We start from the raw sequence: 22,381 nt of genomic DNA on the forward strand, positions 1-22,381 counted from the left end.
ATTTGACAATATCAAGAATGGATGAGGTGTGGTTATAGACTGTTCAGTATGACTGCAAGGATATGGTATGGGGAATTTAATGATTAAATATCTTCGGCTTCAAGCTATAGTCCATACTCAATTGCCTCTCCCGTCGAAAATGAGAATGACTTCCAATCTGCAGGTCATTAATACAATTACAAATTTATTCAATCATATAAACACTATTGACACAATAATTGAAATGATCTCGTTTAAAACATATAGGTTTACTGCAATAATGAAACATATGCGAATCCAAACCCCTGGGAGGGGGCGGTGGAGCGGGATAATGTGTTTTGTAAAAAAACACAGTAAAAATGCCCCTTTTCATAAATTAGAAATGCCCCCTTTAGCAAATGAAAGTATAACCTTTTGACGTTTTGTAAAGAAAAGTACCCATATATTACTTAACTGAATATTTGTTGAGAAGTTAATAAAACTGTTGTTAGAAAGTGCCCCGGGATATATAGCTTTGTTAAAAAACCTTCAAATGGAATAGATGGTACAGAATGTTAATCCGAATTGAAAAGTGGGTATAGGACATAAATGGCTGAACACGCACAACGCGAGCGACTAGGCGCAAAGCCTTTATCGGTGCAGGGGTCCAGTGGCCCGCCTTATGGCCCCTGATGGGGAAAAGCTCCGGCGGGGGCCTGGGGGGGGGACTCACATCTAGAAACCTTCAAGTTTGCTTCTTTTTGGTCCCTGAATTGACATGTCAGTCATAAATGTAGTTTAACAAAAGTCACATCTGACAAGTGATTAGACTTAATTTAAGAAAGACTTCTCTATTTAAGATCCGACTGTAACTTAGGGCCTTTATCATGATTAATAAACTTGAAACTTAAACCAAAACGGGAACATTCTTAAACTTTACACACAGGGATAAAATCATATTGTTATACAGATATGCACAATATGCACACAATTTCATATGGTATCATAGGCACTATTGGGCCTCTGGGCACATTCACTTTATCGGAAACATAAAATCCTATAAAATAAAGATACTTCAGGGCGGTAAGCCTGGGTAGAATCTCTAAAGACTGTTGAGAAACATCGAGAAATATGATGTATCGTCCAAATGTTACATAGTGTATGTACTTTGATGTGCGTATATACCAGGGACTTTCTAAAGAATCTTTTAATGAGTGGGCTATTTCCCAATAGGGACCATCATGACACTGTCTAAGCGCGGGCGCTATACCATTTTTGGCGCGTAGATGAGCAAGAAAACTTTTGCCAACTTTTCCTCCCAGATTGCCGAAAATTGCACAACCCATGCCCAGTAAGTTGCATCTAAACATTCATAACTTTAAAATCTCATGTGTTATAAATTTACAATTCCAAATCAGAACAGCAAAAGAAGTAAATTAGATAAGTTCATTCGGTAAAATCACTCTGTAGGACAAAACTATGACTTTACGTTACTTTTTAAGCTCTGCTTTAGTCATTGTTTTACACAGGTACTTGAAGATGTAAAAGCACGACAGTGGGCATTCTGATGGTAGCCGTAGCCTATATATGCTGACGGGAAGCCTTCTGGGAAATGTAGGTGTAAATTAATTGTTAGGTTTATGTTATCATTAATTGTTTTAAATGCCGAAAAAGGACCTACTAGGGGGGGGGGGGTTGCGCTGAGTGGGTGGGCCGTGTAGGGGACTGTGCAGCCTCAATAGTGTTAGTTAAATCTTAGGAGCTCTCTACGTTCATTGTTATTCTAACCAAACTCACGAAAACCAAAGGAAACACAAGGTCATCGCATCATATCATTAAGGCTTAGGATCATATATGTAGCTTCCTCAAAACTCCTGTGAAATATATAATTATCTCAAACACATTTAAAACTACCATAAGTGGCATTGCTAACCTAACTGAATGCACATATAATTAGCATATAGTGTTATATTACCTGTGCGTGATACGGTGTATGGGCGCCGTTCCTCATTTAATTTACGCTATAAATGAAATCAGTAATTCTTATTTCAATCCAGCTAAAAAGTACTATTTTTCATCGAGGGGTTGAGCAGATGAGAATAAAATATTAATCACATAGCACAAACGATTGAGCCTTCAGAAAGTGGGTGGGGGTGGCACGACGTGTCCCATATATATATATATATTAAATTAATTCATCTTGTTTGCTATAACAGGTAGTCATTTATCATGAATTTTCATCTATTATAGTAGTTGGGTGCGTGACTTAATATGAAAAACCTCGCAGTGCTACTCATCTACAAATGTTGTGATCGTGCTCAATATTACATGTACATATAATTATATATGTTTATACACATGCATCAGTTAATGAACCAGCTGTAATGGCAGAATCAGAAGGGAAATGCTATTTGTTTAAATTAAAGACACCACGTGGTATACACTAATGAAATCCGGCAGCTAAAACTGTCAAAATTGGTGTACTCACCAAAATTAGGACAGCTTGCGTTTATTTTATTAATTATTTAATCTCACAAGAAAGACTTCCAAATTCAAACGCAGGACATCAGTTTTTTTGTGTTAGATTTAAGGCAAAAAAAAATGGAAAGAAAAAGAGTTTGCCACGTGATTGAACTTTAGAGTTCAAACCTGTCGTCCTGCATTATAAGATCATATAGGGAACATGAAATAGGCAATCTTTTGCGACCAGGGAAAGTACCGTATGACATCACTCATATATTCACCGATAGCAACGTTAAGCAAGTGGATATCACATAGTCTAGTGTTACTGGAAGCCACATAGCTGTATACGTAGGATTGTGCCACGTGTAGCAAGAACAGGGGATACACTCAACACTTGTGTCAACACCTGTGTGAGACTAATTCGCTACAATGACAGAATTCCACATTTTTGAGTTTTTTCACCCAGGTCAGTGAATTATATTTCGTATTATTATTATGATTATTTTTAGGTAGAAAGACTTCGCCGAAGCCCACTACTAACAAAAAACTTTCTTTATTGTTCTACATGTTTGATTTGGGTCTAAATCTTGACGGTTCTAAATGTGAAAGTTATATTCTACTCATTCCTTGCAAAATAAGATGACATCCTGTAACACACGCCATGCTGTCTCACAACATCGGCCAAGTAATGGCTCGGGTTCAAAACCCGTATAGGTTTAAACAAACGCCTAATGAGGAATTTTACAATGATATGTTACCGAATAATTAATCATAGTGCGGTGTTGCTGAGCAATGTGGTTCAATTTCCCATAAGTCACTCCACTTCTCGAATGACATCCCGTGAGTCTGTCTCTTGGGACAGTGATACATCTCTGAGATACAATTTCAATCCAAACTTGCAAAAATAATTTGCCTTGATGTGTTTCAATGTATCTTTCTCCTTATAAAATTCAGATCATTAAACCGTTTGAGTATGGTATCGTGTGGAGTAACGTGGGTTTTGTTTTATAATTTAAACCACTGTGCCTAATGATAAGAAACATCCGTGTGAAACACTAAGCGAGAGAAGGCAAAACTTCGACGTAAACATCAGGCGCGTAGCCAAGGGGGGGGGGGCGAAGGGGGCAGCCGCCCCCCCCCCCCTTGAGCATATTTTTTTATTTTATTTTTAATGTTTTTATGATATCGCTAGTATTTTCAAAAGAGAAAATGCTAAAATGCAACTTACAAGGCCTGGGAAGTGCCATTTCCAGCGATCTGGGAGGCATTTTCAGCCAAAATTTTCTTGTACGCTTCGCGCCAATCATGGTGGCGCTCCGCTTAGATAGTTTGCAATGCCGAATCTACAGTTTCGCCCCTCCCTTGGCAAATTCCTGGCTACGCGCCTGGTAAACATATAAAATGATAAAAACACAGACGACGGCATCACGATAAAAGGCTGTTTTTGAAGTAATGAGTGAATGGATAAATTACTCTTCTGTGACAAATTTCTGATGTAAGGAATTGATGAAGACAACAGTGTTTATTGTTAAACCTTTTTGTAAAATTAATCTATAACATTTTTAAAAGTGCTTACAAACCGCAAAAATGGTTCGTATAAACAATGGGACAACAGAGATGCTGGTGAATAAATATAAATTTAAATAAGAACATGAATATAATATATATAGTAACACAGAACGATTAAAATAATACTATAAGTAAGTGCAATGCACTTTTAAATCGAAGCTTTAAGTGCAGGATAAAAGAATCAGACTTTTTTTGCAGGGTCAATTTAAAGGGACAGTCTGTTGGCAAACAATGAAAGACTTATATTAAAGGGGGAAATATTCCGCATTGCTCTAGTTTGAAATCCCCATATTCATATTATATTGTCCAAAACTCGAGATATGGTTGATAGAATGTAACCCATTTGACAGGCTAAACCTGCCGCAACTACTCCAGGAAGTTGGATCATAATATATGCCAGGTAGTTTGTAATGTCATCTGGGAAAATGCTGTTCAAAACCTTCATTTAATCTTTTCTAATAAGTTTGTCTATTTATCATTGAAACCGGATACAGTTTGGAATATAGCTTAGCTGGCAATATTCCATGTATATCAATTTTATCAAAATGCGCCTTTTTAGAAGAAATATTCTTTTCGTCTGATTAAAATATTTTAAAGAAAAACAGAGACATGTTTAGCTCAATTTTTTCTAATGACATCATTATTTCTGCTTATGCCAGATGCATCTACAAAAACATTGGAATATTCATATCTTCGCGATAGTTAAATAGAAAAAGGATATTATTCCGTCTAAACATGCACACAAAAATGAGTAATTTTACTAAGCTGTCAAACTTTAGCCACCAGAAAATTATTTTAAGTTGTATTTTAAAATTCGTCACTTTTTTTGTATTTTACTGGAGAGATTTATGAGTCTTGAAAGGTTTGAAAATTTAATGATAAGGCTAAGGGTATGTAACCACAACACGTTAGAAAACAACTTCTTTATTATAGCCAGCAGACGTTAACCTCGTGTTTGGCGGGAAAATACAGGACCCATACTATCTTATCTTTGTACGTCATTCTTCATAAGCATCGCAGTATGTCTGTTCGTTGACGTACACATTTCAAATACAAGTACAACATTATCCAACAAGTAGGTTTTTAAATAACAAACACAAAACTTACCAAGTCATGTACAGCTAACCTTCAAGTTATCACTGGCTGGCATTTTCTGTATGCTAATATACAAACACGCAACACGCTTTAACCTAACATATTCCATCGAAAGCCATGTATTGTTTAAGCTAATGACAGTAGTATAGTCGTCTACCTACTATATTTAGTATAGGCCTTGTAACGTACAGAGAAGGCTACTATAACGTCCTCAAGGCCAATCATATAAAACATTCAACTCGACTGCGGCATTGGTGTTCTTGACGCTAGTTTCTACGATGGATACCTACCGCCTATACCGTTCATGGTGGAAATTGACATCTCACTTGAAGTTATATGACATATTAATTCATTTCTTATATATAGGCCTACCTGAGGGCAAAGTTATATATATTTTTTTATTCCGTCGCATTTGAGTTAAATCGGTAGGCCACTGTTATATGCGGAATTTAGTCTTGGTATATCATAGCAATACAAAAGAGACATATTAGATCGCTAGTAATAATTACACTGTTCTGGTTTCAAGATATTTACCTTAAAGGTAAACCTGCCACTTGAATTGACTAGCCTCAAATGTTTCAATTCTCGAATAAACAGAAAGTGACAAAGCAGTAAGCCCCGGACGCGTAGCAGTTGTCATCAGGCTATAGAACAAAGCAACATTAATTATGATTTTGTGTCCAAAAGTCACACGTTATATAGTGATTCACTGTGTATACTGCATCTATACGTTATCTGTCCTAGGTCTGGAAAACCGAGGCGCATTGAGAGCTTCCTGTTATATTACTTCTTGTTTGAGATTAAAAATGGAAACATTTTAGTACCTTTTCTGGCTCAGTATATACTTATAAACCCACCTATATGCAATTAAGACATAACTGATATTGCATTCTGTTCTTCCAATGCAATTATTTGTCAATTCACAGCCAAATTTCGGACACACTCCTGTGTTTTGTATTTCTATACTAAATTCAGCGGTGACTAATAGTCTGTTTTAGGTTTGTGATTGCTATCAACATGTAACTAGATGATCAAAGTTTGAAATAGGAACATATCACGTGACAATTATTCACTCTTGTTGTCAACATATATACGTTTCTCCAAGATCAATCTATTGATTGTAAAAGATATATAAGTTGTCTATTATCCTAACTTGTATGGCAGCATAAACCAACCAATACATCGCCAAGTTGCTTTTAAACGTCATGCCTGCGATGTATACATCAGAAGTATATTAACTGACTTTAATGTGCAATGTAAGGATTAAGATTCAAAGACAGTGGCTATATGCTCGAACTGCGTACATGTATGGAAAGTAATGATGGCCTTGAGAAATTCAAATTTCCATTTCCATGTACAAACTGTATATTATTAAGTTCGGCGAGATCTAATGCATAGTGTCGGTTTTATGAGGAAGCTGATCGGGAGACGGCATTAAGCGATATTTAATGAGATTTGCTGCTTATCAAGCTGCAAATAACCACTTATACATAGTCTACATAGATCGAACTGAGAACAAGGTGGATGCATGAGTGGTAGCTATATAAAATATCTTCATCGAGCTTTTAGTACATATAACTGACGGGTATCGTTCTTGCCAATGAACAACTCGAAATCATTTGTGAATCCTAACGCCGGAGATACTTTGAACAAAAATGAAATGAAAATAAACGACCAAATGAATATATATATATATATATACACCGGACATTTTAGGGTCTAGCTCCCCCACCCGCCCTCCCTGTGGCTATGCCACTGTTCCCTCCTTAGTGGTTCGCGCTACAGTGGACTGTTAACGCCCTTACTTTCTCTGCTATACTCATACAGCATACTGCTCCCCATGGCAACTGTTGTGTGGATTCATTTTCACTTATAGAAACTGCCAGCCATTTAGGCTTGGCCTCCTTCAGTGATTAAAGTAAGGCGTATATGTGAACAGACTGCACTTACTAGCTACTTGAGTTACAAACGACCGGCTGTGAAAATCAGTCTATTTAACTAGTATAATTTTAGACGTCCTCGTTGATTTAACATTACAAGAGTATTGAAGACATAACCTATACGGTATAGGCTGTATCAGATTCTGCCATTCGATAACGTTGAAACGAGATTTAAATTTTGGTTATATACCGTAGCTCTTGAAGAGTGACATGATCAATAAGCAAACGATCGCAAGTCTCTGCTATTATAACATTCCTTTTGAAATTTCAGAATATAATATTAAATTGTGTGTGTACACAGTGCATCAAAACCAAAGTAGATATCAGTTTTTACATATAGCAACGAAAAACGTGACGTCAGGGTTTCTCATTCATAAGGAAGAGTATTCTTCCTAAAACCCAGCGATTTTAATAATCCATGATTTCACGTTTTCATCCATTTTGCGATACTTATTATGTCTGCTAGATATTAATATTGCACATATATATATATATATATATTTAACAATTGTACCTCTTTTCTCCTACAGGAAATCTGACTAATGGGAAACAGTGAGGGAGTTAGTCATCCTCCTTTATCTTGAAGTGTTTTGTCTGCGGAATATTCAAATTTACGAAGGAGACTGTATTTAGGCCTCTCTGTCGATAAATTGTGAATGTACACATTGCTGTGCGACTCGTTATCGCTTTATTTTCCAAAGCGAGGAACGTAGCATTTTGTTATAAAACACCATCTAATATCATATTATATGAAAAAAGAAGGCATGCCCAAAGTACATTCACATTTGATTTGTGAAGATTAAAAGTCATTTGATAACAGAATCGTGATATTAAGTACATAGGGGAAGAGGGTTTTTTCAGATTTGTTATGCGGTTCTTCAATGTTGATTGCTTTGGGAGTGTACAGTATAAACAATATTGAACGTAATTTTACTGTACTGAATCAGAAGGCCTCTCAGTTTGAATTGACAATCTTAAAGAACTCAGTAGACGCCAAGAAAACAGCCTGTTTTAAACAGCTGAGGTCCCTGATGGTCGAGCAATTGGTTCGTATAATGATGACAATTACAGTTTATCGAGATGTTCGAAACATGTGCTTTTAACGGTTGAAAAACCAATCATTTTGGTAAAAATATGAAGAGCGATAAAAAGTTCATCCATATATCATCATTCCAGTTCAAAATGTCTAGAGATTTTCATTCGTCGGCATATTAAGTTTAGCAGCAATAAACTTACTAGTCATCCGAACGTTATAACGTTGAGCTGACGCACGTTGGCTGTGCTGTGTACTTAATTGTTTGACACAATAGTTGTTGTGTGTTATCATCCAGTTTTGTCAAATAGGAGGCGGTCGGTGCATGTAAAAGTATATGTAATAATACCACGTCCTAGATTTAAAAAAAAAACACTGTGTATGAAGGAAGCATGGGTGGAACATCTTCGTTGGCCCATGGTCGTCCAACCTCCGCTTCAGTGAGGTCGCTCAGTAGCTTAACGCCTCACGATATCAGACGCGGAGAGAGCTTTATCGATCATCATCCATGGATCCGTCATTTTATGCCTTTATTCGCTACACTTTGCCTATTCGCGATTCTTTTCGGTTACGCATTCGTGGGTGCAGCTATATTTGAAGCCTTGGAAACCCAACATGAAAAGTCACAGCTAGACACTTTAAATCAGACCAAACAATATTTCCGTGATTGGATCCTCGAGGTGGCTGAAGATGCCAGAAGTGATGACAACTTTGAGCCGGAAAATTATTCCGATGCCATTGACAAGAAGGTAACGATTTACGAAAATATGCTTAAAGTCAAACTTTGTGAACAAAAGTTGGACCTAAACGGAACAAGAAAATGGACTTTTTACGGATCCCTTTTCCTGGCTTCTACCGTCATAACAACAATAGGTGAGTGACGTCATGCAGTATTTTCTTTCCTTCTTTTCTACTTTCTTAATTTAATTGTACTATGACCGGATCCGAGCATGTATACCACCATGGTAATGATGTATAACTCACAATTAATGATAATTCAATATAGCAAGTTATCATTACAAAAAATTCTCAGCCACTTCTTAGCATTTTTCGAATGCTAATATAACTCATGCAACTCATGAATAATAACACAACATACATATTCAATTCATGCATGTTAGCGCGGCTTTTTATTCCACTAAATGTGAAGAGTTTGTTGTCCCCAATTCCTGGCAGTACCGATAAGCCGATGTATTCAAAAGTCAATTACAAAACAGTATGAACAAATGACTTTCATCGGAGTCAGTAGAGCTTTCATGTTATTCGTACTACATAAAGAAATGTGTCTGGGCGACAAAACTTTTCACCATTTAATGGAATCGACAGACTTAGTTAAATCAATTCTGATTTTAGTTATACTTTGACAAATACTTTGTATTTATCGGTGGTGGATTTGTTATAGTTATAAGCTATAAGAACAGGTTCATAATGTATTGCTTTAGATAGGAATTTCTGTTGAAAAATAATGTGAAGCTTATATTAAAAGAGAAAAAATATCACACATTGCTAGTAGAAAAGCCCATCTCAATTCTTAACCCTTAAAGGGTGTGAAGATTCGCGCAAAAAGAAACGTCTAATGCCGGTAATCTGACCTAGTTTCGAATGAGGTGTAACAGAAGTGTTAGACACCACAATCGATCCCAGAAATTACACACACAGCTTGCTACCGTCGGTAATTAGACACTAGTGTACAGTCAGTACATAACAGCTGCGGTCAATACCCACAGCACAATGTACAAACGATACAGCGATGGACATCTCAGCTCCAGCTAAAGATAACAAGGTATCACGTTTCATTACTGTCTGCATTTTGTAGCGACAAGAGAAAAACGTCATGCACTTGCAAGCAACGGAAAATCAACTTTTTAAAGATGGCGTCACGTTGTTTGGGGCGAGTCTTCAATGCCTTTAATCGAGATATGGTTGACTGGATGCAACATAATGTGACTGGCTAAACCTTCAACTAGACTCCAGGAAGTTAGATCCCATATGGGGAGTATGTGTGATGTCAGCTGGACAAATGCTCTTTGGAAGCTTTTTAATAATATTCGAGTTGATTTATCTGTGGATCCTGATATACTTGTTCTCTAAACTTATCGAATTTCATAAAAAATATATCTTTGTTGTAGAAATTTACTTTCCTCTATATTGGGAAATTATAAAGAAAAGCAAAGGGGTATTTTCGGCTGAAGTGCCCTGATGACGTCATCCATTCTGCTGTTGTCAGATGCATTAACTAAATATCACAACAAAACAAATCCTAAACAGCATATCTTCGCGATACAAAGTGACTATGCATGATGTGATTTCACCTTTAGATTCAGAGAACTATATCAGCAACTTTTGATCAGTGATCAACTTTAGGCACTAGAAAGCTCTTTTATAAGTGTATAGGTAATTTTACAATTCCTTATCAAATACTGACACTGATAATGCAGGTTAATTTGAAATCTTAGCCATATACATTTTCAAGTTATTGTAGTTGATATTTGAACCCTTTGAGAGGGCTGATCATTTGCCCCCCCCCCCCAACAAGAACTCTCCCATCCTGCCTGCAATACGCATTTTAAGAAACGAATCTCTGTTTCATATATTAGACTTACCCACGTGACTCCGGTCACCCCGGCCCCCCCCCCGCATCCTTGCTCTACCCCTAATGTAGCGTAACGCACTTTGCGCGTTATAAATGTTTAACGAGTATAAACCAATGGTTTACACTTTCTAAAATTTAAGACATGTTGCAAATATCTATTCAAATCCTCTTTTCCAGCCGTCGGTAATTATTCAGTTCTTTGTGAAATTAATGCAAATTCTTAGTTATGTTGCTGATGGTACAGCCAGTTGCTACGCAACACGCCCGAAATGATATAGTCTGTTTGCTATTCCGTATTGCTGTACTAATTTAATTTAAGTCCTAATACATGTAAGTAACACGCTATAGCGCATTATACTGGCAGAGCCTCCACTGAATATTATAGTTCTAACCTGACTAATAATAATTATAATAATTTTAAAAACAAAGGGTTTGTATTTCCGTTGGCTTCCTTTCACCAGGAGCGTCGGCTATAGGAGGTGTAAGCGTCAGTGGCCTCCTTATAGCCTTTTTTTTTACGGTTCAACTAGCGGGTGAGGTAGGGATTCGGGGGTGGGGGGGGGGTGTGGGCGAGTAAGGTTATACCCGTGAAACAAGTTCTAGTGGATACAAAAGCAAACCAATAAATACTATATCGTGAATAGTCTTATTTTAATCATAGAACGCATACCGTATAAGTACATGCTTTTGGTGAAATGTTCTTTTGCATTTTTTCGGGTTATTTACGATAAGTATTTAAAAAAAGAAAACAGTACTGTATACTTGTGAACTGGATTTAAAAAAGAAACCCGTATGGAAGAAAAAAACAATCCGAACACGGTGACAACATATATCTCTGCCGCCGAAAAAAACGTACTTGACGGTTAAGTTGCATGATTGTTTACAAAGAAACTCGAGGTCATATATTCGTGAAATTACACTGTAATAACAATAATAATAATAATCAGCAGTTATTTTTACGACGCTTAAGCGACCACAAATGTGGGAGAAGCCCGCAAGGGCTTATGGATTACAACTTACACGTCGGGTGGCTTCCAGTTCAACACTTTAACTCAAATTTGGAATCTTTGCAATTTAGAAAGTCATTTCAGATGGGATAACCGTAGATTGCTCTTGGATGAAAAACCCACCTTACTATGGCCCGGCCGGGAATCGAACCCCGAACCTCCCGATTGCTAAGCCTCATTGCTTCAAATGCCACCGCCTTTATCCACTCGGCCACAGCACCGGTTAATAATAATAATATGTACAGGTGGTTAAGTGGGTTGGGTGGGGGTGGGGTGGGAGTGGGGGTTGGGGAAGGATAGCTTAACAGGAGGAAGCACATGTCACAGCTAATTTATTGTATGCTTCTGATGAAGTGCAGCACTTAATTGAATTCATGGAGAGCCGTTTTTATCCCTCACATTCGCATCTTCGATCCTTGAGTCTGATCGACGCACGTATTTCGCCTTATATTATATAAAATATGTGGTGATATTTGGTTACAATATATAATATCACAACAGACAATTCCATCTTCGATATTATCTGCGAATTTTAATACAAACCACAACACTAAACCTTTTTGCTGCAACATGTTTATATCATGTGTCCATATAGACATATAGCACCTCCTTAAATTTCATATAAGATTCGGGACGGAGTTGTTATCATCATTCAGTGACAAGACTATGCGTTAACCTTGTTCGGCAACCATGAAACTGGCGAGAATTGAAGTACGTTGGTATGATTTACGAAACGAAACGGACTCCTTATAGGTTACACTTTACATAAAGCGATCCAATACAACGAGGCTCTTATAGCTCGACACATATACATTGTACTATATGCATCGAACATACAGGAAGATCCCTATCACCTAATTTGCATATAGCCTATATGTATCTGACATCATTAAATGTTAAGTTTATCATCATCAGCTATACGTTTACATATAGCCTACGTTAGAGTGATGATTTATACCTTCTTGCGGTTTAATCCTTGCAGCAGTTTAAGACACTTGTGTAAATGTACCGAGAACAGTAATAACTTTATGTCAGTTAAAAAAAAATACGAAAGTGCAAGCAATAAATTTAAACAGGTAAACAATGAAAGTTTATACACAATGAATCGGTATATCATATGAGAGCTTTATTAGCAATTCCCGATCGTGTATAATATACCTGTACCCAATCCTCCGGTCGCATGCTTCTTTATAGAAGATGAGAATGCTATGGGTATAGCCTATATGCTTCACAAAGTACACGTGGCTACCGTAGGTAAACATAACATTGATATTCTCCATCTCCATGTTGGCGTTAGGAATTGCCTACAGTGTTGTAATATTATAGTAAACTAAAGTCTTAGTCGTAAAGCAATATACTTGACGCTGAATACAGGAGTCGTGTTTTCACCTTAATGTCCAAAAAGACCTGTTAGAAATTTCTGCACATTATTAAATCATGATATTACAAAGACGCGCTGCAGTTATAGCCCTGATCACACCTAGACCGCTCTCGTACAGTTTATATAGGCTCTATAATAGGTTAACAATCTTCAAACTTATTAATGTGCATAACATTAATTTTTGGACGATGTTTATAGAATGCAGTACTTCATACCGTTTTTATCGTGTAAGGGTAATCGTCCATAGAAGAGATGCAATAACCATTAATTGAAGGCAAGCAAACTGGCTCCACGTATATACAACACCATACACCAAAAATACATCGGCTAAATCTATACACACTTTGTATTGTTTTTAGCTCATTATAATTCACTCTTCGTTGTGTTTGCGTAACGTCACGTTACTTAAGAAGAGCCACGAGGTATAGGTCAAGTTTTGTACGTTTGAATTTGTCCTTCGTTCTTCTTTTCGTGAGGACCTCCATTTCATAACTGAAGTAAAAGTGGATCTTTCATCCGATTATTATACATGACAATTCAGTACTATAGCTGGTAGTAGCTGGGTTTCCTTTATCAATTTGCTAGCACGAAGAGAGAGAGATCCCAAAATGCAAATTTGGATTTCACCCTTTTAAAAATTGTAGGTCGACGACATGACGAGCGGAATGACAAAACGTCTAGAAACTCCGAAATTGTAGTCAGGCACAGACCAGAAGCCCATAAAGTGTGCCTAGCATATACTTCAATTGCAGGAAAGCAATGGAAACAGTGAATTCGGGTGAAATTAGTCTAATGCAAGTCGAGCTTGCTTCCTGCTTAGCCTTATAGTCCCGGTATATCTTTCGTCATGGACCTTTTTTTGTGGTACTCTCTTAAAACCACCATATATGGAATAGACGTTAGAGTATTACGAAAATGCTGACTTCGCAATCTTTGTATATTGTATATTTGGGATCCAGGAGAAAAGATGGGGGGAAGTGGAGGGGATGTTATCGTTGTACACCTTGCCCAACTACAACCCCACACACAAACAAATTAAAACTCACGTGGTAACATAATTATAGATCTAATTCATAGCCATTTACTTCACGTCTAACATTGCATGGTTTTTCTTGGGGTGGGGGGGGGTAGTCCCGTTTCCCCACATGGGAGTCGACTTCAACGACTCCCAAGTTAATATCTCCTGCATGCGCCCCCGCATTCCATAATACTACAAAACTTGAATTTCCTAGCAATATTACCCCTTTCTAATAGTATAAGCACTTCAAGACTAAATGAAGGACCATCGAAGTGCAATTTGAAAAATAACCCCAGGATGTCATTCAAAACTCGTTAATTAAACATGATCGTGTAAATGAGTGAGAATATTCAAAGTATTGACACTTTGTGTTGAGAAAAGGACTTAAGTCATTCTGACGAACATGTACAATGCTTAGTCACGAATGACTTGATACCATTATATAATGTAACGATGTGCGTCCAAGCGGGAAGGGGAAGGGGGAGGGGAGGAGAGGGTCATTGGAGAGGGGTGGAAAAACCTGCGGTTCGAAAATATCCCCCAGAAGAATGTTATTACGGTGGCCTAATGAGACATTTGAAATTTCGACTTTTTATACCGAATTTTCTACTTATTATTTCAAAATTGCGACTCCTTTATCTCAACATTTCGAGTATTTTCTCGAAATGTAAGGTAGCGTTTTCTTCACAATGTTGACCTTTTCTCTCAGATGTTCTACTATTTTCAAAGTTTTAGCTATGGATTTCCTCGACATGCCCTTTTATGCGGTATTACATTTTCGAAATTTCGACAGTGCATGTCAAAGTTGGACGTTGCAATGTCGAAACTTCGACATGATGTTTCATCCCAAAATTTCGGAAATTAAAACCGGTATATCGAAATTTCCACGCAACAAAAATTGCAGAAAATTCCGCACCCCAAAAAATTGAGACGTTCTCAGTTTATTCTGTTATTAATTTTGGTGTACCTTATCTTACAGGCGTTTACAATAGTATAAATGAATATCTTATAAAGTCAAGAATTTTATTCTCTACGGAAGTAATTGCGGAGTGAGTAAAAATATCTAAAGAAGTTTCATATAGGCTAGTCAAGCGATTTCACATTTAAATATAATAACTTATCAAGCGATATACATACGGTAAGCTACATCAGCAGTAGCCATGAAATTTTGGTGAAATCATCGCTTCAACTATACTGTGCATTTAATAATGTGACCTCCAAATACTGTACATCAATTATTCACACAAAACAGTGTTCGTGACAAGAATTGTATGGTAAAATTTGTGTTATTTTATCTTGCTGTTACAGACTGCAGGAAAATCTTTGCTGGAAAAGTAGAGAGTTAAATACCACTTTATGGAAATCTTGATCCTCTCTGACACATAGATTCTCCCATCAACCATATTCTGGTATCCCTGAGATATATAGGTTTGGAAAGATTTATTAACAAAAAATGACATGGTTATTCTATATCCGATGAATTTATTAGTTTACTTTTTAATTTATTCAATTGAAGTACATTATTTACTCAGTCGCATTATCTCAGTTCTTTGAATTCAAATGAAACAAAGTAGCATAGCAACCAATAAACAAAGAATATATAGCACACCCCCCCCCCACAAAAAAAAATATATATATATAAATTAGCACGATTTGGTTTGACTAGTCATTGATCATTCCAAGTTTTATGCTATTCCATGAATTTGAGTCACTGCTTTAGTTAGCTCAGGAATCACATTTGGCAAGGCTGTCACGTATAGAGTCAGTGTACTTATACGTTGTGTTTCTTGCACATTGTTTATGCTAGTTGATACTTAAATTACAGAATAGTGCACTTATAAGTATAGATAGTAAAATTTCCTTACATATAATGAGGAAAAGGTTTTAAAATAACTAACACACAAACACACACACACAACATTTAGTTGTTTTGCATGTGTTTAATAATTGTATAGAAAGAGTGTTAAAGAGGCGAGAAAAAAAAAAACTACTCATTAAAGCTATAGGAGACACAACCCCAAACCTTCATCTTCCGCTTATATTATAGAGGTCTTTGTGAAGAACAAACTCCGCCAAACACTTGTTCCGTTCGGGAGATAACTCAGTTTAAAACTCCGGGTATTGGGAGCTGCCATTTTGTAAATCTGTGATGTCATAGTGCCACTAAGATCTGAAAATCTTTTACTTTCTCTTTGTTTTTATATTTTCAAGGTAGAATGTTGAAAGTGCTGAGCCCGAAAGTAATGCCATAGTTAGGTCATGTTAACAGCTGCACTATATAAAATTCAGTATATTCAAAACTCATCTCCATTACAAAAAATAAACATTGTAATAAGTAAAAGAAAACAAACAAAACATGTGAGTCAAATGTGGCTCGATGACGTCATATTTAGACTTGATCAAGTCTTCAGACTCGTGTGTGAAATTGAATATTATTTTGCTTCATCTGTTTGGGGAAGTTGTTTTATGACAGTTATATCTCCATCAGATAGACCAATAATGAGGGTAAGGATTGTGACTTCTTAAATTATAACGGCTAATGAATATTCATGTCGTACAATTCTAGTATAGGATGTTGTGATTGGATTATATCTGCAATATTTGTGTAAGTAATGATCGATGGAGGGTTTGCTAATACTTCTATACAAAGCAGATGACTTAACAAAACTGCAGCATGCTGCATTACTTACACGTGTAACTAATAACCAGAATTCAGACTCATTTTAATGCTAGGTTATTTTCGCTACAAAAAATCCTTATATGTGTTAAAGCTGTGACACGTGACATTTGGGTTGGCATGGGCATCTGCTAGAATGGGACGGAGCGGGATACGACATGTTATACCACAAAACAGGAATTTGAAATCTTCTCCTCATCAGCCTGCAATGCAAGCGCAAATCCGCAGGTGGAGGGGTGGGTGCATGTGTACACCCCCCCCCCCCCCACCTATTCAACTTCACACTAATGCAACCTCGCACTTAGAGACCTAATATATTATCCCACTTTCAACCTCACAATAATACAACCTTGCCCTTAGACTTAATATATTTTCCCACTTTCAACCTCACACTAATGCAACAAGTTGCCCTTAGACATAATATATTATCCCACTTTCAACCTCACACTCTTGCAACCTTGCACTTAGACATAATATGTCATACCCCTTGCAACCTCACACTAATGTAACCTTGCACTTACACATAAATATATTATCCCCTTTCAACCTCACACTCATGCAACCTTGCACTTACGAATAATATATTATCCCCTTTCAACCTCACAATAATACAACCTTGCCCTTAGACGTAATATATTATCCCACTTTCAACCTCACACTAATGCAACAAGTTGCCCTTAGACATAATATATTATCCCCCTTTCAACCTCACACTACCTTGCACTTAGACATAATATGTTATACCCCTTGCAACCTCACACTAATGTAACCTTGCACTTACACATAAATATGTTATCCACCCTTTCAACCTCACACTAATGCAACCTTGCACTTACGAATAATATATTATCCCCTTTCAACCTCACACTCATGCAACCTTGCACTTAGACATAATATATTATCCCACCTTTCAACCTCACACTAATATAAAACTTTCCCCTTAGACCTAATATATTATCCCACTTTCAATTCTCACACTAATACAACCTTGCACTTAGACATAATATATTATCCCCCTTTCAACCTCACACTCATGCAACCTTGCACTTAGACATAATATGTTATCCCTCTTTCAACGTCACACTCATGCAACCTTGCACTTCGACATGATATATTATCCCCCTTTCACCCTCACGCTAATGCAACCTTGCACTTACACATAATATATTATCCCCCTTTCAACCTCACACTAATATAAAACTTTCCCCTTAGACCTAATATATTATCCCCCTTTCAACCTCACACTAATACAACCTTGCACTTAGACATAATATATTATCCCTCTTTCAACCTCACACTCATGCAACCTTGCACTTAGACATAAATATGTTATCCCCTTTCAACCTCACACTAATGCAACATCGCCCAAAGACCTAATATATTCTAATTTATAGACCAAAGTCATACTCTAAATATGTCCCAGACTTCCCCTTTTGACGTTTAAACTAAATCCTCTGACTTTCCAGCTTCAATGACCACAGGATCACATCTCATCTTTTTTTAATCCTGGATCTGCCGCTGATAGGTATTCAACAAATTTCAAATCCAATGCATGAAAAGAGAAACGATTGATGGGAGAGGCAGCCCCCCCCCCCCCCACACACACACACACCCTCCCGCTTCCCCACTCCCATGTCAAACATATGTATGGAAGCCGTATAACACAAACAGCTCAATTTTGGGTAAATTAACTCCTTCGAAATCCTCTGATTATAACAGACATGCTGTGACTTTTCGTTAAATCCACATCAGGTTGCTTGAGTCATTATGCATTATGGTATAAATGGTGCAAGAAAGATCGATTGCTCCAGGCAAATGCAATTAATGAGATGAATTTTGTTCATTACTTATTCCCAGATCTATATTGCAATTTAATTAGATTATATTCTAGAAGTTGATGAACCAACGGAAAATAAATAGATAAATAAATATATATATATAAGAAAATAAATAGATAAATAAATATATATATATAAGAAAATAAATAGATAAATAAATATATATATATAAGAAAATAAATAGATAAATAAATATATATATATATATATATGTATATGTATAATGACTGTCAATTCCTTCCAGCTATAGGACCAGATGAGAAAAAAGCCTAACCAAATACAAATGTACCATTACATAAGAAAGAAATAATAAATCAAAGAAGGCTATTATTAAATGACGTTGAAAGTATTGAAAGGAGTTCGCTCTGGCCAAGAGCGATTATCTTATATAACCCCGGTATATTAAAAATACGTTCATTTTGAAGCTATGATGAGTCAGAGATGAAGACAATAAAATTTTCATTAACATTAGAAAATAAAATTATTTACACGGTTTGCGCAATTATGTAAACCGTGAATAGCATGTTAAGTGAGAGGGTGTTCTAGAACTAGTGCGTTGCATTCGCTTATGTAATAACACAGTTTACAAGCTATTCTTTGTTAACCAAGATTTGATAAAGCTTCCATTCTCACTGTCAAATGTGTCAATCATGTAGCAGTTATATTCAATTCAGAACCCCCTACGCAGGTTGGGGAATTAGGGGGGGGTGTGGGGTTAGAGTTAGACTTGCGCTTACTGGTATTCAAGTTTTCAGTTGCCCTGGCTTCAAGCGTGGAAATTATCGAGAGGGGGGAGCCCCCCCCCCAACAGCCTGATGGCAGGACTTTCATGTAAGTTTTACATGCACTGCACTCCTCTTACGTTACCAACAAGTGTTTGTCGTTAACTGCAACGTATTTTGATATGTATGTATGTATGTGTATATATATATACATATATATATATACATGAAAACGTAATGAGAATATATATATATATAGGTAGGCATGTAAAGGAGTTTCGTAACGGTTGATTTGGCCTAGCAGCCAGCCATTACAAATACCATGCAGATGAATAAAAGGAAATAAAATAGTAAATTATATTAATAATTATTACGAACAGCGGAATGTGACGTAAATTACAGCCCACCAGATTGGCAACAATTCAACAATTGCAGTATACAGCGAGACACCACAGACATTCTCATTGAATATTACTTCAGTCATAGCATACAGGAAATGAATTAGCACTGTCGGTCTCTAGTGACTGATTAGAAATTCAAAATCATTAAACACAAAAAAATCACAACCATGCAGATGTCATAGCTTGCAATATTTATACCATACTTTGGCGGCAAAGCTTTCGGCTATGCTGCATTTTCAATGCGTTGTTGGATAAAGACCTGTCAGATACTACGAGCAACGGGCTCAACTTCACTAGGCGTTAAACAGAAGTGTGTCAATGAGGGATTCACTTAGCCTACGTGTGGGATAATCTTTAAATTAACACCTCCAATTTTAAATAAAGCAACTTGACGCCTTTGACAGGAAATTTGAATACACATAGCCGTTGTTGGTGGCCATTTCTTTGCAAAGTTCTAAATATACTATAGGCTATATTATCGAATGAAAAAAACAAATGGTAATTTGACCTACTTTTGTGTGCGTACGTAATCTCGACTGATCTATATATTGCGTGAGCCTGATGAGGCAGCCTCGCTCAAACGATATACATGTATATGGTTTATGACTTTAACAGATAATATTACCGTCAACCATACCAGCATCATTGATATATGTGATGGAAAAAATATGTCAAGAACAACTTGGCCAAATAGTCAAGAAAAATCTGATGTTATTCCGGTGATATCACAGATTCTAATGTCCCTTTCACACAAAATGTTGAGGACTTGATATGACGTCATCTAAACAAGCAACATGTGTCTTGTTTGCCATATTTATAAGGCTGTACAATTTTTATTTCCTGTAATAGAGACGGGAGTTGCAAATACTACATCTAATACATGCATAAATACGCATGACCGAAAGATTGCAATGGTTCTTTCTAATGTCAACAATGTTAACAATTTAACTTTGGAAATATGCAAAACAAACATAAAAGAGTTAGTAACAGGCTTCAGATCCTACTGACACCATGACGTCACAAGTTTACAAAATAACAGCTGCCAGAGACGACTTGAAAAATCTCTGTTTCAGAAGCAAATGATGATTGGTCTTGTGTTTCCTTGTATTAAGAGAAAAGCCTCAGTACAGTTAACTCTCATTGGATTCCCGCTAGATGTACGAATTGCCTATCGCTATCTCAACATGGTATACAAGTATGTAAATAATGCACATGTTACTTCACTCACACAGAACTCAGGCAAATATCTGAGGTGGTTGTAATATAATCATTATACCGGAAACAAAGTCTCCCGAGCGTTTTAGTTAATATCATTGTTACGGCACTTAGAACTTACCAAACATGACTTACATAGCCTACCTTTTCAAAACATCTGTAGAATCAAAGACCCCTAGGCTGAATTAATAAAATAAAAAAATATGAAAAACGGGGGGTTTATTCAGGTCCAATTTTATTTCACGAATAAGGACACATGTGTATACGCTATGTATATGGATACGAATATTTTGCATTTGCTTTAAAAAAAAAATGTTTTGTGGTGGTATATATGTCTTGAATTTCTGTTTCTCGAGATTTATCAGGTATGTTGGATCTGGTTGCAATGCACCACCCTTGCTATTAATTGAATGAATCATAGGCCTATGTAATTTATTACAAATATTACTATAGAGATGCATGTATCCCGCATTTTATCTATACCTGCACAATTAAGTTCCGTTTCCAAAAAACGCAACAGAACCAAGTTCGAGGGGGTTCTTGATGATATATTGTCACTATAGAATTTTGACATATATTCTTATCTAGCTTCATGATAACCCGTTGGTTTCTCAATAAATTTGAGCTGAAATAGATATTTGGCATGTTGTCTGCACTCTGTTTGAACTGAACATGCTGTCTGTACTGAAGTAATGTAACACTACACTGGTCATGTGTTTCCTAAATTGCATTTTCGCTAAACACAATCGACAATCGGGCAGTGTGTGTCATGTACCATTACCGTATGTTACGGTATAGACTAATATAACTAAATATAACCAATTCAGTCATGGTTACGCAGGCTAATTAGTAGTTATGCATAGTCATGGATAGACTATCATTTGCTTGAAGTAACATTAGATCTGATCATAAAGAGAAAGCACCAAAAAAAAGTGTAAAGTATAGCTGTAAGAAAAAGAAGAATGAAGTTCCTAATTGTAATTTCAGAGAATGAAGATACTATAAGAACCTTTTCAAATTTTCTTCTGTCGGTAACCATAGTCGCCAAACTTTTTGATGTTATCGAAACGGAATGAGATTGTAAGGGTATCATGTACATGGGATAATCTTGTACTTAACAGGACTCGATGCTTAAACCCCACAAACATCTGCTTAAAATATTACCGTGCTTCATAACAAGCTTGATGTAGATTTGTTCACTGTATATACATTATACTACCACTCTATATGGTAGTATCATGTTTGCTTGCATTGCGCTGAAGCAACCAACCCTGTTATAGAAAAGAAAGCCTTACAATACGTAATGAGATTTATACGTTAAATATAATATGCATACCAATTATTGGCACTTAACTCTGATATCAAACCATGTAAGTATGTTCTATACCATGCAGGATAAATCTATCTTGCTGTTTTTGTATTTTCGATCTTACCGACCTATATTCCCAAGTGTGATCGTCTCGTTAATGTT

At 36.6% G+C, this 22,381-nt stretch overlaps 2 protein-coding genes across 4 annotated transcripts in view; one reads left to right on the forward strand and one right to left on the reverse strand.

Annotated features, from left to right (window-relative positions):
* LOC139967327 (uncharacterized) overlaps positions 1-22,381 on the reverse strand; it is a 40,603-nt gene that overhangs the window by 15,050 nt on the left and 3,172 nt on the right. The window lies entirely within an intron of this gene.
* The window catches only part of LOC139967326 (potassium channel subfamily K member 18-like), a 49,859-nt gene that overhangs the window by 2,356 nt on the left and 25,122 nt on the right, over positions 1-22,381 (forward strand). Inside the window, exons 2-3 of one of the 3 annotated variants that reach the window (XM_071971004.1) lie at positions 1,488-1,572; positions 7,556-8,931. In XM_071971004.1, coding sequence (XP_071827105.1) covers positions 8,451-8,931 — 481 coding nt within the window. In that variant the 5' untranslated portion in view covers positions 1,488-1,572; positions 7,556-8,450. Of the gene's footprint in view, positions 1-1,487; positions 1,573-2,737; positions 2,888-7,555; positions 8,932-22,381 lie in introns of those variants that run through there. The other 2 variants (XM_071971005.1, XM_071971003.1) reach the window with 2 other exon arrangements.

This window comes from Apostichopus japonicus, chromosome 5, assembly GCF_037975245.1.
Source record: "Apostichopus japonicus isolate 1M-3 chromosome 5, ASM3797524v1, whole genome shotgun sequence".
Classification (NCBI taxonomy): domain Eukaryota; kingdom Metazoa; phylum Echinodermata; class Holothuroidea; order Aspidochirotida; family Stichopodidae; genus Apostichopus; species Apostichopus japonicus.